General features: G+C 33.2%; 1 protein-coding gene across 1 annotated transcript; it reads right to left on the bottom strand.

Moving 5' to 3' along the window:
* LOC138309674 (glucose-dependent insulinotropic receptor-like) lies at window positions 1-1062 on the bottom strand. Its single transcript, XM_069250887.1, has 2 exons — window positions 346-1062; window positions 1-291 (listed from the first exon to the last, which is right to left on the bottom strand). Exons 1-2 carry the CDS (start codon window positions 1060-1062, stop codon window positions 1-3), a joined length of 1008 nt encoding a protein of 335 aa, XP_069106988.1.
* Window positions 1063-16454: the final 15392 nt, after the last annotated feature.

Genomic DNA, 16454 nt, shown 5'->3' on the forward strand with positions numbered 1-16454 from the left:
TCAGCATTTAAACAATTTAGAAATTCCATTTTGAATGGTAACTCTTATCTCGGGGGTTCTGAAGCAATATATAAAGGGATTAATTAGAGAATTTACACTAGACAGCGATAGCATCACGTGTCTAGTCGTTCTACTGGTTGTTTCCAATAGATGGAAACCTTGCATTAAAAATCCTAAGTTTAATGGTGTTACAAATATAACGAGGTTGATGATGATAAAGATAATAGTCAATGTGCTTTTAGACTCAGAACTCAATCTGGTAGTTTGGCGTTCGTGTTCCCGGCTGATTCTCTCCTGGTCAGTCTGTTCATGATTCAAAGGATTGCTGTCTTTTACACGTTGAGCATTGTTCATGGTTGTTCTTTCTGAAATCGTATACGCGTTTGCGGTAGGTCCGACATGCGTGAGAAGTTTACGTTTGTGTCTTTGTAGAACTGTGATCATTATTACACAGCATACAACAATCACACACTCGATAAAAGTTGCAACTAATCCGGAAGCAGCACTAAAATAGAGAAATTTTTCGCAGAACACATTTTCGAGTTTACATGCAACTTTGTGGCCTTTGGGGAACCCAAGAATGAAGAAGATCAAAGACATTGATGAGAATGTGAATACGAGCATACTACTTAGCATCTTGAAATATCTTCTTGTGTATTTTGATGTATATCTCCAGGAGGGCCTGACCAGTAAACAGGCTCGATCAATACATATTACACAGACCTGTCCCAAGGACGTTACGTAGATAAAGGTGAAAGAGTATATCCGCAAAAAGCAAGACGTATGGCTTATTTTACTATTTGGATCAATGAATGTAGTTAAGACGGGAAATAAAGACAATCCAACAAGAAGATCTGTTAATCCTAAGATAGAAAGATGTAAATTGCGGGTTTCCGGATTTCGAATTTTTGTTAAAATTACAGCAATGATAGCTGGGATATTAACAAGCACTGTTGCCACCCCAACTATCCCCATTTCGACCCGGATCCACATCGGAGCAATATCTGGATCGTAATCTGTGTAGTCGCTGTCATTCGACGGAATGTAGCAAGAATTCGCCATCTGTTGATAGAATAATGGGAGACAATGGTAGATAATATACAATATATTGTTTGGAATTAGATATCAGGTATTGTAAACAACTTTTATTCGCGTGCGATAAACTTTTCAGTATATCAAATATGATGAGAAATCGGGAAAATATATCGCAAACACACAACGTCACAATCAATACCTACCAACAGGGGGAATTAACTATATAATATGAGAATACGGAATTAGACTTACAAATGTAATATAAATGTATATAACTACAAATATTTGTTTTGGATAGGAAAAAATAGTAAAATGGGAAAACATAATAACGGTATCCGTGGTGATTTTAGTACATTATGTACTTACATAGCATGTAAAAAGGACATGATTTAAATAAAATTTAAGCATTTATTCAATAAAATAAAATAAACGCAATACATATATCTGAATGTGATTTCAAATTATTTTAAATGTTTTATGCGAAAAGTCATATATCAATATTCTTCTTATTTTTTCTTACTGTACAAGAATAACAAACAGCTGGAAAAAATTCAAAATGGTCGATAGGCTCCAAATATATATCCAAACAAATTGTTTATCAACAACAGAGTATAATTTTGACAGTGAATTTCAAATCTAAACTTTCGGATCAACAACACATACTCTATATAATGCATCGTGATTTAGTAATTATATTGAAATTCAGAAAGACGAAAGACAGAGAGTGACGAACCATTAACATTTTAAGACTTGTGCTCTATCAAGGACTCGAACTGATGATCTATAGCACCCAAACGTCTAGCCATTGTACCTGTGGCTTACAACAATATACCACTGCGCCACTTCCATGTATATACATGTAAAATGACGTTTTAATAACGCAAATAATATAAAGAAACTATTGTTGCGTGCATCCATTTCATGTTACTTCGTAATAATTTAATTTCATATTTTGCACTCATTTTCATTAGTTGGAACTCTGAGGTTATTTCGCGGAATATTTTAAAAGTAACACAATCATTCGCTAAACTGAAGTATTGTATGATATAGCAACTCGCATCAACTCAATTATTTTTATTGCAAAAGTAAGTAAAATCAAGGTCATTTATGCCTAATTAGTACTTGATTGAGTTATCTAAAACAAATTATAAACATTATTCCCAATATCGTTATGCTTTATGAAGTCATAGACAAAAAAAAAAAAAAAAAAAAAAAAAAAAAAAAAACGAACGAACACTATTTTTCATTGACACTTCTCGTCTATGAGGAATGCCCTTATTTATTTTTCTATGATTTCATAAACTCAAAAGGTCTTGAGAATTATTAATTATGCTTAAATAGTTCATGACAGGAAAAAAACAGTTTACATTCAAATCTAAAGTAAATATTAATAAGCAACATGTTGTAACTTATTTCATTATTTTGAATGATAAAATATGTTGTCTAAATAAAATTGAATATTATGTTTATGTTTCAAAATAAAGAAAGATATATGTAAATGCTTAAAAAGAAAGATATTGTGGAAACTAAAATTACACTTGCTTGGGGATTTGTTTTAAGAACCCCTGGATTGAATAGTATAAACAAATACATTGATAATTACCTCTAACAATGCTTCTGAGAGATAGTGAGTAGCTGTTAATCCCTGGTTTATCTACAAATCTGACCGGCAGACAAAGGCGAGGTAGATGTGAGAGTTTGATATTATATAGAAACACATACGTCATAAACAGAATGTATTTATTAAATCCCGAAGGAAATTGATTTTAATATCATATTATGATCCTTAACAAATCAGCTTATCCATCAACATTTCTGATTGACAGGTGTACTTACGTCATAAAATGATTATTATCCTTTCTTTTTCAGTATACGGATCAGATATCTGTATCTGAAATCATTTCTATTGGTTAACGTTTGGCCTACAACAAAAATCATGTAAAGAAAAACTGATTTAAAACAAAATGCGTGTGTATACCAGAACATATATTAGGGAAATTGGCAACTCCGCCATTTTTAAAATCGGCAGATGTACATGTACCTCTGTATGTGCTTAGGGTTTTAAGTTATACAATGTACTCTTATATAGGTAAATACAGGATAATAACTTTGATATGTGATAAAAGTTTAGTAATATTTAGATGGTTTGAGTACGATTTTGGAAAAAAAATATTATTTTAACTAATATATAACAATAAAACAAAATCCGCTTCCGGGTTCGAATGTCTGATTTTTTAAAAACTAGGTAAAATGTTCATTTTCATGCTTTCAAAAATCATTTTAAATCATATTTATCGGGAAACTGGTAATATCAAACCATTATATAATGTTTAAACTTTGTATTGATGCAAAAAATCATGATTAACAGAATACACTTAAAAATAGTTAGCCAAGTTGAAATGCCTATAAACCAGAGTTCCTTTATTCTGCCGTCAACAAAATCAAAAAGGAGTTTCCAATTATCATGCATTTATGTTTCTATGTATACATAGGGGTGCCAATGATATCAAAGAACTCGTATGCAAAAAGGCAAATTTCGCTGATCATTTACTAATTCTAATGTTAAGAAAAATGTACAGCTGAGATGAACGGGGTCTACATCAATTCAATTCAAAATCAAATCAGATTAACATTGTTTATAAAACATTAATGTGACAACCTGTATATGTACGATAACATTTGATATTAATGATTAATGCTTATCTTGTATAATATACTATAAATTTGACTCATATCAAGAGCGGATTACATTGTCACATTGTTTTTAAAAAATGCGCATCCTAAAACATCTAAAAATGCTATTCATTAATTACATCATAAGGTTGCTGATTGTGACGTGAAGTATTTGCCAGCGTGACAGCATATCTTTCAGAGAAAACGACGCGAATTTCGTTCACAGAATAATGACGTCACAACTCAATATTTAAAGACGGATAGATTGGCATGTTAAACTATAACAAATATCACACACTATAACACAACGTGTTACTCGACTGTTATCACTCGTATAGTACGACATTATTTGAGATTGATCATAAGTATAAACATATGAAATAGTGAGTAAAAAATCGATGGAACAAGGCGATAGATGATGAAATGTGATTGCAGGCCCAAAAGTTATTAACATGCAATGATTGTTTTGTTTCTTACAGCAGACTGCATTAAGCAAACCTTTTCTTACATAATGTAAAAAACTATTTCTTCACTCAAACACATTACGGTAACTCGAACGAACAAGTGAAATTAACTATAACACGCGAATATAATGCTTTGAATTAAAAACATTATTAGCATTGACACAAAGCTCTCAATTTTGATTCCATGATGCATGGTCACTCTTATCTCAAGGGTTCTGAAGCAATAATTAGAAAATTCACACTAGTGAGAATTAGCATCGCGTGTCTTGTCGTTCTGCTAGTTGTTTCCAATATATATAAACCGTACATCGATGTCACACTGGTAACGAGATTAATCATACTGAGGATTATAGTTTGATTTTGCTTTTAGATTCAATTCTCATTCTCAGACTGGTAGTTTGGCGTTCCCTTTCTCGGCTTCCTTTCTGGATCATGATTCGTAGTATTACTTTCTGTTGCACGTTTCACGTGATTCATGGTCGTCCTTTCTGAAGTCGGACCAGTATTTCCTTAAATCGGACCAGTATTTCGTGTAGGTCTGACTTGCGTAAGAAGCTTAAGTTTGTATCTAACTACTGGAACTACTATGGTTTTAAATAACATATAACAATCACATACCACTTGCTAAAAGTTCCAACACAACCTACAGTTATACTGAAATAGTGCAGGTTCTCGTAGAAAATACTCTCAATCTTAAAGACAACTTCCTTTATGAAATCCAAGAATGATCAATGTCATTGATAAAAATGCGAACAAAAGCATACTACTATGCATCGTGAAATATCTTCTTGCGTATTTCGATGTGTATCAGCACTAGGGCCTGTTCTAATGAGGTACAGTAGTAAAAGGTGACACGGTAAATCCGGAAAGCAAGACGTATGACTTATCTTACTGTTTGGATCTAGGAACGTAATTAAGATTGGAAACAAAGACAATAAAACTAGAAGATCTGTCAATCCTAAGATAAGAAGATGCAAATAACGGGGTTTCGAAGTTTTGTAAATATTACAGCTGGGATATCAACCAGCACTGTTGCCACCCCAACCACCACCACTCCGACCTGGATCCACATCGGGGCAATATCTGTGTCGTCATCTATGTAGTCACTGGTATCTGACGGAATGTATCAAGATTTCGTCATCTGTTGACAAACACATTGCAGATAGTATATTGCTTGGAATTGGTTTGCATAACCATTACTTAGCTCCTATAGCAGAAATAGACATCAATCGTAGCTCTAAAGACGACAACAATTTCTGCCTTTTTGAGCTACAATATTGCAGCTAGTTTTATAGAAACAAAGATTTCTGCGACAATTCATATGTTGTACTTTTAATGTAACAACGCAGTGTGGAAATGAAGAGAGCGTTGCGAAGTGTCGCTTGACGTGCTTCTGTTACGATCATATTGAAAGGGATCGCAAGTGAGGGTGATGTACTAAACCCATAATGGCCTGGTTTAGAGGGCAGTATTACGTATTGATAGTGCTTGGCCACACGCCTTCGGCTCGGGCGCTTAAGCAATTTGTCAGTGAAAGTTTTAGCGGTTATCTCCATTTAAACTATCGGCTGAAATTTGCTTATTTTTTGTATTTTGTAAGGACATAAGCGACCATGCTGCAATGCTTTTTTTAAATGTTGTAAGGGGCCACCCAAGCTTAAAAGGCCGCCATCAGACCTGCTGATGTTGACAAGGGTATGCTGTTTCAGTAACAAGAAACAATTTCATGAAAGGATTACCTTGAATGTATTTTTATGTGATTGAGATATAACACAAAAATCAGACTTTTGATTTATATCTCCATAACATAAAAAATGTATTCAATTTAATTCTTATAATTCAATTTACTAAAGATCTTCAATACTTAAAAATTAATTTTGGGACTCTTTTGCCTATGAAATCATTACGCCGTCATCTCAGCCAATCAGAAGCAATGACACAAACAGTGACGCAATTTTTTTCCTTTATGGGCTGATGAAGTTAATTTTAACGCCAATGAAAAATGCTTGTAACAAGCAAAATTAAATTATATGTTAACAAGCGCATAGTGTAAGTGTATATTTTAACAAATATGTTTATCTTTAATGTGTAATCCATCAGCCGCTCACGTGTACTAAGGTTATATAGAGATATTTTGGAATTATTAGTTGAATGTTAAGTAAAAAGTATCGTTAGCTTGCCGCGTGTTTTGACAAGTTTTAATGATAATATATCTTGGTAAACGCTATGCAAAACAATACAGTATTACTTATTGAACATATATAGTATACATGTAAAGGAAAACAACACTCTCTATACGTTGTATGTACTTTTAATGCAAGTTATGTCAGTTTAGTAAGATTGTTCTTTCTATTGTTTTGAAGTTTTTACCACAACAAATCTACACAAGAATTAGCTATGTAACAACAATTATGTACAAGACGCATCAAGTCGGCACCGTTATGATTGACACTGTCACATGTCCTAATAAAACACACAAAGTTACTGGATAGCATGTCAAGTCACTGGATATTATGTCAAGTTACTGGATATCATGTCAAGTTACTGGATATCATGTGAAGTCACTGGATATCATGTCAAGTTACTGGATATTATGTCAAGTTACTGGATATTATGTCAAGTTACTGGATATCATGTCAAGTTACTGGATATAATGTCAAGTTACTGGATATTACATGAAGTTACTAGATATCATGTCAAGTTACAATATATGATGTGAAGTTATTGGATATCAGGCGTAGTTACTGGATATCAAATGACGTTACTAGATATCAGGCGTAGTCACTGGATATCATGCGTAGTCACTGGATATCAGGCATAGTCACCGGATATCAAGTGACGTTACTAGATATCAAGTGACGTTACTAGATATCACGTGAAGTTACTAGATATCACGTGAAGTTACTAGATATCAATTGAAGTTTCTAGATATCATGTCAAGTTACTGGATATCATGTCAAGTTACTGGATATCATGTCAAGTTACTGAATATCATGTCAAGTTATTGGATATCATGTCAAGTTACTGGATATTATGTCAAGTTACTGGATATCATGTCAAGTTACTGAATATCATGTCAAGTTACTGGATATCATGTGAAGTCACTGGATATCATGTCAAGTTACTGGATTTCATGTGAAGTCACTGGATATCATGTCAAGGTACTGAATATCATGTCAAGTTACTGGATATCATGTCAAGTGACTGGATACCATGTCAAGTTACTGAATATCATGTCAAGTTACTGAATATCATGTCAAGTTACTGGATATCATGTCAAAATACTGGATATCATGTCAAAATACTGGATATCATGTCAAGTCACTGGATATTATGTCAAGTTACTGGATATCATGTCAAATTACTGGATTTCATGTCAAGTTACTGGATATTATGTCAAGTTACTGGATATCATGTCAAGTTACTGGATATCATGTCAAGTTACTGGATATCATGTCAAGTTACTGGATATCATGTGAAGTAACTGGATATTATGTCAAGTTACTGGATATTATGTCAAGGTACTGAATATCATGTCAAGTTACTGAATATCATGTCAAGTTACTGGATATTATGTCAAGTTACTGGATATCATGTCAAGTTACTGGATATCATGTCAAGTTACTGGATATTATGTCAAGTTACTGGATATCATGTCAAGTTACTGGATATCATGTCAAGTTACTGGATATCATGTCAAGTTACTGGATATCATGTCAAGTTACTGGATATTATGTCAAGTTACTGGATATCATGTCAAGTTACTGGATATCATGTCAAGTTACTGGATATCATGTCAAGTTACTGGATATTATGACAAGTTACTAGATATCATGTCAAGTTACTGAATATCATGTCAAGTTACTGGATATCATGTCAAGTTACTGGATATCATGTCAAGTTACTGGATATCATGTCAAGTTACTGGATATCATGTCAAGTTACTGGATATCATGTCAAGTTACTGGATATCATGTCAAGTTACTGGATATTATGTCAAGTTACTGGATATCATGTCAAGTTACTGGATATCATGTCAAGTTACTGGATATCATGTGAAGTCACTGGATATTGTGTCAAGTTACTGGATATTATGTCAAGTTACTGGATATCATTTCAAGTTACTGGATATCATGTCAAGTTACTGGATATTATGTCAAGTTACTGGATATCAAGTCTAGTTATTGGATATCATGTCAAGTTACTGGATATCATGTCAAGTTACTGGATATCATGTCAAGTTACTGGATATCATGTCAAGTTACTGGATATCATGTCAAGTTACTGGATATTATGTCAAGTTACTGGATATCATGTCAAGTTACTGGATATAATGTCAATTAGTTACTGGATATATCATGTCAAGTTACTAGAAATATCATGTCAATATGGATGTGAAGTTACTAGATATCATGTATCACTGGATATCATGTAGTCACTGGATATCATGCGTAGTCACTGATCATGCATAGTCACTGATATAGTAGTTTGATATCAGGCGTAGTACTGGATATCAGTATACTGATAGTTCATGGTAGTCACTGATATCAGGCAGTAACGGATATCAAGTGACGTTACATGATATCAGGCGTAGTCACTGGATATCAGGCATAGTACCGGATATCAAGTGACGTTACTAGATATCAGTCAGTACTGGATATCACGTCAAGTTACTGGATATCATGTCTAGTCACTGGATATCAGGCATAGTCAAGTTACTGGATATCATGTCAAGTTACTGATATCATGTCAAGTTACTGGATATCATGTCAAGTTACTGGATATCATGTCAAGTTACTGGATATCATGTCAAGTTACTGGATATCATGTCAAGTTACTGGATATCATGTCAAGTTACTGGATATCATGTCAAGTTACTGGATATCATGTCAAGTTACTGGATATCATGTCAAGTTACTGAATATCATGTGAAGTTACTGGATATTATGTCAAGTTACTGGATATCATGTCAAAATACTGGATATCATGTCAAGTTACTGGATATTACATGAAGTTACAAGATATCATGTCAATTTACTAGATATGATGTGAAGTCACTGGATATCAGGCGTAGTTACTGGATATCAAGTTACGTTACTAGATACCACGTGAAGTTACTAGATATCACGTGAAGTTACTAGATATCAAGTGACGTTACTAGATATCACGTGAAGTTACTAGATATCATGTCAAGTTACTAGATATCACGTGAAGTTACTAGATATCACGTGAAGTTACTAGATATCACGTGAAGTTCGCTAGATATCACGTCAAGTTACTAGATATCCATGTCAAAGTTACTAGATATCACGTTAAGTTACTGATATAATGTGAAGTTACTAGATATCAAGTTACGTTACTAGATATCACGTGAAGTTACTAGATATCACGTGAAGTTTACTAGATATCACGTCAAGTTACTAGATATCATGTCAAGTTACTAGATATCATGTGAAGTTACTAGATATCACGTGAATACTAAATATCATGAAGTTACTAGATATCACGTGTCAATCTTTACTAGATAAGAAACAATGAAGTTTCTACTGGATATCATGTCAAGTTACTGGATATCATGTCAATTTAATGTTACTGGATATTCAATTTACTAAATACTTATCATAGATATGAGCTCAAGTACTGGATTATTCATACCAGTACTGGATATCATGTCAAGTTAGATATTATGTCAAGTTACTGGATCAATCAGTCAAGTTTGATATTGTGTCAAGTTATCAAGTTACTGATAATGTCAAGTTACTGGATATCATGTCAAGTTAATGGATATCATGTGAAGTCACTGGATATTGTGTCAAGTTACTGGATATCATGCCAAGTTACTGGATATTATGTCAAGTTACTGGATATCATGTCAAGTTACTGGATATTATGTCAAGTCACTGGATATTATGTCAAGTTACTGAATATCATGTCAAGGTACTGAATATCATGTCAAAATACTGGATATCATGTCAAGTTACTGGATATTACATGAAGTTACAATATATCATGTCAATTTACTAGATATGATGTGAAGTCACTGGATATCAGGCGTAGTTACTGGATATCAAGTTACGTTACTAGATACCACGTGAAGTTACTAGATATCACGTGAAGTTACTAGATATCAAGTGACGTTACTAGATATCACGTGAAGTTACTAGATATCATGTCAAGTTACTAGATAGTTCACGTGAAGTTACTAGATATCACGTGAAGTTACTAGATATCACGTGAAGTCGCTAGATATCACGTCAAGTTACTAGATATCACGTGAAGTTACTAGATACACGTCAAGTTACTAGATATCACGTGAAGTTACTAGATATAATGTGAAGTTACTAGATATCATGTGAAGTTACTAGATATCATGTCAAGTTACTAGATATCACGTGAAGTTACTAGATATCACGTTAAGTTACTAGATATCATGTCAAGTTACTAGATATAATGTGAAGTTACTAGATATCATGTGAAGTTACTAGATATCATGTCAAGTTACTAGATATCACGTGAAGTTACTAGATATCACGTGAAGTTACTAGATATCATGTGACGTTACTAGATATCAGGCGTTGTTGTAACTAAAGCCTTTTTTACGACGATCTGCCGTCGCCATTTTGAGAATTGTTTTAGCAAGTTGCCATATAGAAAATGTTTCAAAAATTCAATTTATATTGGTAGTAGATTTTTTTTATACACAAATGTTAAGAAATTACCAACTTGGAAAAAGTACTTTTTTATTTGTAACTCACAGATGCAACAACATGTTTAGCTATTATATCAAGTTAATTTTTGCTGTAAATATCTTTAATGTTCGCTTGGATAAAAAGTGATAAGCATTTAACGTTTGAATCATAACCTATAGGGTTGATTTTTTACATTTTTTGAAGATAAAGTTATCTGAATTTTAATTAAAAAATTTTGAAAAATGACAACTTTTGCATCGGGACAAAAGTTAAGCAAACTGAACACCTATTTTTATGATGGTTTTAAAATAGCTTGTTTTCTTTTGAACTGCAAAATTATAGAAAAAGTATTTCATCAGAACTTTTTCGCGTAAAGTGTTAAAACTGCCTAAAAATGTAAAAAAACCCGAGGTATTTTCATCTTTAAAATAAATGGGTAGCAGTAACTTATACAGCTGAGTAAATATAATGGGTTGACTGTGTGGTACAGTTGTGTCACCGCACAACGTACCAAAAACTGTGTGTACACATTGTGCGCACATCGTACGCACATCTGTGCGATACGGATCGCACACCGCACAGCTGTGCGGTCCGTACCGCCCAGTTGTGCGATTGGGACGATCGGTCATTCAAATTTGCGAAATCATTCCATAAACGGACCGTGTCGTCGAAAACGAGGCCAGCATCATATCTGTGTTCAGAAATGGATGTCGGGCGACGTCTGTCAGTTATAGCGAAGGAGAACATCTTTTTTCTACCATTCTAAAAGACTTTCAGGGCCACATATAGTGGAAAAGATGAGAGATTGCCACCATATTTCGACAAATATGCATTTTTACTTTCTAAAAGAAAACATTGATTTTGTCAATTTTGTGAATATTCATAATTATCAGACATGTGATTTGCAAAATATTGTTTCAGTTTGTCGTGCGTAAGCCCAAAACAGCAAAATTCTGGTAAATCACAATTTATAATATTATTTTAATTACATTTTTAACTTTGGTTTGACTATTTCTATTTCCAAATATCTATATTAGACAAAAAGTTAGTCATCAGAAATTTTTTGACATTTCACCAGTCCTTAACTACATGTGCCATAACGTTGTTACGGAATATTATTATTATTGCATGTTTCTAATCGAACAATAAAAATAAGAAATCACGAACTATACTTGCACACGAAAACAATTTTGTTTACACTATGAAGGTGAAATTACGTATTCATATTTAAGATTCATATATGATGTTGGCAGCAGTCCTAATAAGGACCGATCGCCAGGTGCAATATAGCCACGCCTCGTGCTCACAAACGCACGTGTTTCTATTCAATGTCGGAGCAAACATCGTAGCACACACAATACAAAATACAAAGTCACGTGCGGTTTGATTGACAGCTGGCGATCCGTCAATTGGGGCCGATGAACCAAGGTGAGTAATGCGTATGTTTCTAGATGTATATACGTCATTGTTAGTTATGGAATAAAAGCGATCAAATTTGATTAAACATCAGAATAAACAAGCTTACATGTGTTCTTATATGTGTGGTGGGATCGAATTAATCACGTGTCAAACCTCAAAGTTAATCAATCGCTAGACGATGCATAACCACGCCTCGTGCTCGCGCACGCACGTGCACCGATTTAATGTCGAAGCAAACGTTTCAGTAAATCATGTGTGTTGTTTTACAGTTGTTTAAACGGTAATTACCCAAATAGCATATACATTTCTTCTAAATTTAGAGGATATGTTTAATATCTCAATATGGTTTTTTTCATATCTAAAGCAAAGTTATAAAAGATATTTACACACTTAAACGCTAACTAAATATTAAGATAAATATGTATTGAACTTCATAAAAATCTATGTGACCGGTACAAAAAATGATAACAATGGATGGATTTTATCAAATTTCAATTAGATTTGTATAGTTCATAAAATGCAATTATTCATCATCATTTGTCATTGGTTTCTAAAATTTTGGAGCAAACATATAAATCTAATAGAAATCCATCAATATTTATAGTCTTATTAAAACCCCGGATGCCAATGCCCGTTGCATTATAACAGGTAAAAGCAGAGGTAGAGAAGCTATATGCAATTAAAAGTTTATGAAGCAATAAGACCGGTATTATCTTCATGGTTAGTGACGTCCACATCCTCTTTACCTGTCATTTGCAGAGCATATATTCATCCGCAACGCGGATTAATTCCTTCTGCACAGGTTGTGTTAATAGAAGTTTAAAAGAAATTACAGTGGTCAACTTTCTCACAATAAACCTCATAGAGTATGCGTCATCTTAGATATGCCAGGGGTTATTATCAATGTCTTATTGTCCACCTCTGGAATATATTATTTCCAAACAATGTGCGAAAACAGTTGACACAAGTAATTTGGTTGTTTTATGTACATCAGAATTTTTTAATAATTGTACACGGTGATTGATTATGCAAAGGGGCCGCGGTGGCCGAGTGGTTAAGATTTCTTGACATATTACCACAAGCCCGAAACATATGGGTCATGAGTCGAATCCCGTGTGGGACAGTTGCTAGGTACTGAGCGCTGTCGATAATTTGTCTCCGGGTAGTCTGGCTTCATTCCACCAACAATCCTTGCACGTCCGTACATGGCTGCTGATAGAACGATAAAATAATGAAACCCAAACCCGATTGATTATGCGAATGACTTTGAAGATGGTCGTGCATTATGCGATTATTTTTTATTTGTCACCACAGACTCATCTAATTACGCACGCGTACGCATTTCACAATTGTCTTCTAGGAACATTTTAATAGCACACCAAACTTACCAACAGGATATACTTCTACTGGGTCCAGTTGTTCAAAAGGTGATTCTTAGGCTAATCACAGATTAACGACGATATTCATATGAAGATAGAATAATATCTGGCAATCCAAATTTTAGAAAATATTATAAGAATCTTTAAAACTCTATTCTTTACTGACTTGCTGAATTTAATGAAGATTTAATCACAAATTTTGTAGCAAATGAGAAATGAAAATTCCATTAATCATGTGATTAAGCTAACCATGCTTTGAACAACCGGGCCAAGGATGTGACCCCAGTTTCCGGTGATATATCTGGATATGAAATAAGCCCATTGTGTAATTATATTTCTTTCATACCTACGGGTGTAATACTGGCTGGTCTAGGGCAATACACTCATGTCGCCTAAGGCTGTATTGCATGGCTACTCATGCAATAAAGCCTCATGACGTCACGGCGTCAACAAAATCTCTAATTCCTCGGTAAAAATTTTAACCTTTTTTTTTCACGAATATGACTGGTTTTATTATGAAAGATGCAAACAACGGAATTTGTTATGAAAATATCACGTAAATTTTCATGTATGGAAAATTGACTTCCAGTCGTCGATTTCTCCGAATTTATTTCGAAATGGCGGGATATTATAGTTATAAAATTGCAATAAAACATCGAGGTATGAAAGAAAAATACTCTATCATAAGTGGATATGAAGGATAGGGATATTCTACCCTCGGGATCACAAAATGTAGCAAAACCCTCGGCAAGCCTCGGGTTTTACTACATTTTGTGACCCTCGGGTAGAATATCCCTATCCTTCATATCCACATATGAAAGAGTCTTATAATACTTCATACCTGTTAATGATACCATAATGCGTAGGATATATTAGATTAAAGCCAATTTTCTGTTAGGCTTGAGTTGATTAATAACGGTACATACACATCTGGGTATAAATTGAACTCTCATATCTGCACTGCCTATACATTACTTAACGTGTTGGTCTGTTGGTCATCTGAATATACCAAAGGCTTACACCTGTTATCTATTTCACAGAGGACTTGTCAAAGGTAAGATGTCAATATGTCGTCTCAGTTCCAGATTCTATCGATATGCTTCTTAGTGATGCTTCAATGTAATAATCACCCATTTATAACAGATCAGACAAACAGGCTAGGTAGTGTTTTCAGTAACTAATCATTTTAATTTAGAATTAAAAAAAATTTGAAATAATTTATTGCACCCCATCGTATTATGTCTGATATGGAATGCGTTTCAGAATGTAAGGTTGCCTTTGTTCATTTCCTGTTGTGTCGTTATATTTTTCATTCAAAATATTTTATTGTAAACAAAAGGATTGGATAGCATTTATATTAACATTTTAATAATAATTTACAATGTGAAAGGAAGCAGTTTATATTTATAACATATCAAAAGAAGAACATAGGACAAGTTTTAATAATTTTGAATAATGGATTTTATAATCGAAATCAATTATGAAAAGGTGCATAAGCATGTGTTAAATTTGTTCATTGGTTCATGTTTCAAAATATTGCTTACAGACAAAAGATATTGTTCAAACCTATATCAATGTTTGAAAAAAACAATTGTCGATGGGTTATGAAACGCCGGATTAAAATCATTAAAGATGCTTCACAGCCGACAGACCATAAAAAATAATTATCATTTGGAAAATAATCAATGTGTAATCGTGTATATTTAAGTTTCATTAAAACACATTATATATATAAAATTAATTGCTTTTGTTGTCTGCGCATTCTGGAACGCATTCCATATCAGACATAATGTACACTTATCAAATTTATAAAATTGTTATACAAATGTTACTTAATTCATTAAAATGCATTCTTCGTCTCTTGTGTACCTAAAGTATCTATTTACTAAAACAAAGTTCTGTATTGTTGATCCGAAAAATGAAAAAAAAAATTATATGTATTTTAAGTCTATCGGCCATTTGAAATTCTTTTCATTTGTTTGTTGCTAATGTATAGTAAGAAAACAAGTTTTTTCTTTCAATTGAAGAAAAAATAATGCTTGATAAAAGATAAAATATGAGTAGTAGCAGAAACAAGAAAAGTAGATATCGTATATGGTGGACAATCACTTTCAGATATTTTAATTGCATTTCCAATTTCCAAATATTTTATTGACATAAAGATGTTAAAATATCAGCAGGATTAAATATCAGACATGGCCTTCTTAGTCTACTGACATTGGTGGTACATATACATTGTGATGATAGGGGGAGGTAACTCCTTTATAACAAAGATATAATGGTTAATTTTATTTATTGTAACGCTATAAATCAGCATTAACCTTTATTTTTATGAAAAATGATAATCTATTGTGATTCTTAATATACTTGGATAGTATGTCTTGTATTGGTTCTAGTTGCCACAACAAATACAGGGTATTAAGCTGAAGTTAGTATTACATTTAATTTAACTTTTTAAAACATATGCTACTTAAATTCTTTTTAATTTTCACGATTCTTTCTACATACCTTGTAAGTATTGGTATCACTATGAATGCGTTATTTTCAATTGTACTAACATTTCCATCCAACTTTTAGCTGTCATGTATCACCTTTGTATGTCCAAACTGTCTTTGCCTATAACAGTTATCTACCCTTGTGGAGTGTGACGTCATGTGTTTGCGAGTTTCCGCTATATATCATCATACATTGTATACGCAAAAGCGTTATTGCATGCGGATAAAAATTGTTTACAATACTTGATATCTCATTCAAAACAATAAATTATATTCTATCTGCAATGTGTTTGTCAACAG

The sequence above is a fragment of the Argopecten irradians genome, chromosome 15 (genome assembly GCF_041381155.1).
Source record: "Argopecten irradians isolate NY chromosome 15, Ai_NY, whole genome shotgun sequence".
NCBI classification, from domain to species: Eukaryota; Metazoa; Mollusca; class Bivalvia; order Pectinida; family Pectinidae; genus Argopecten; species Argopecten irradians.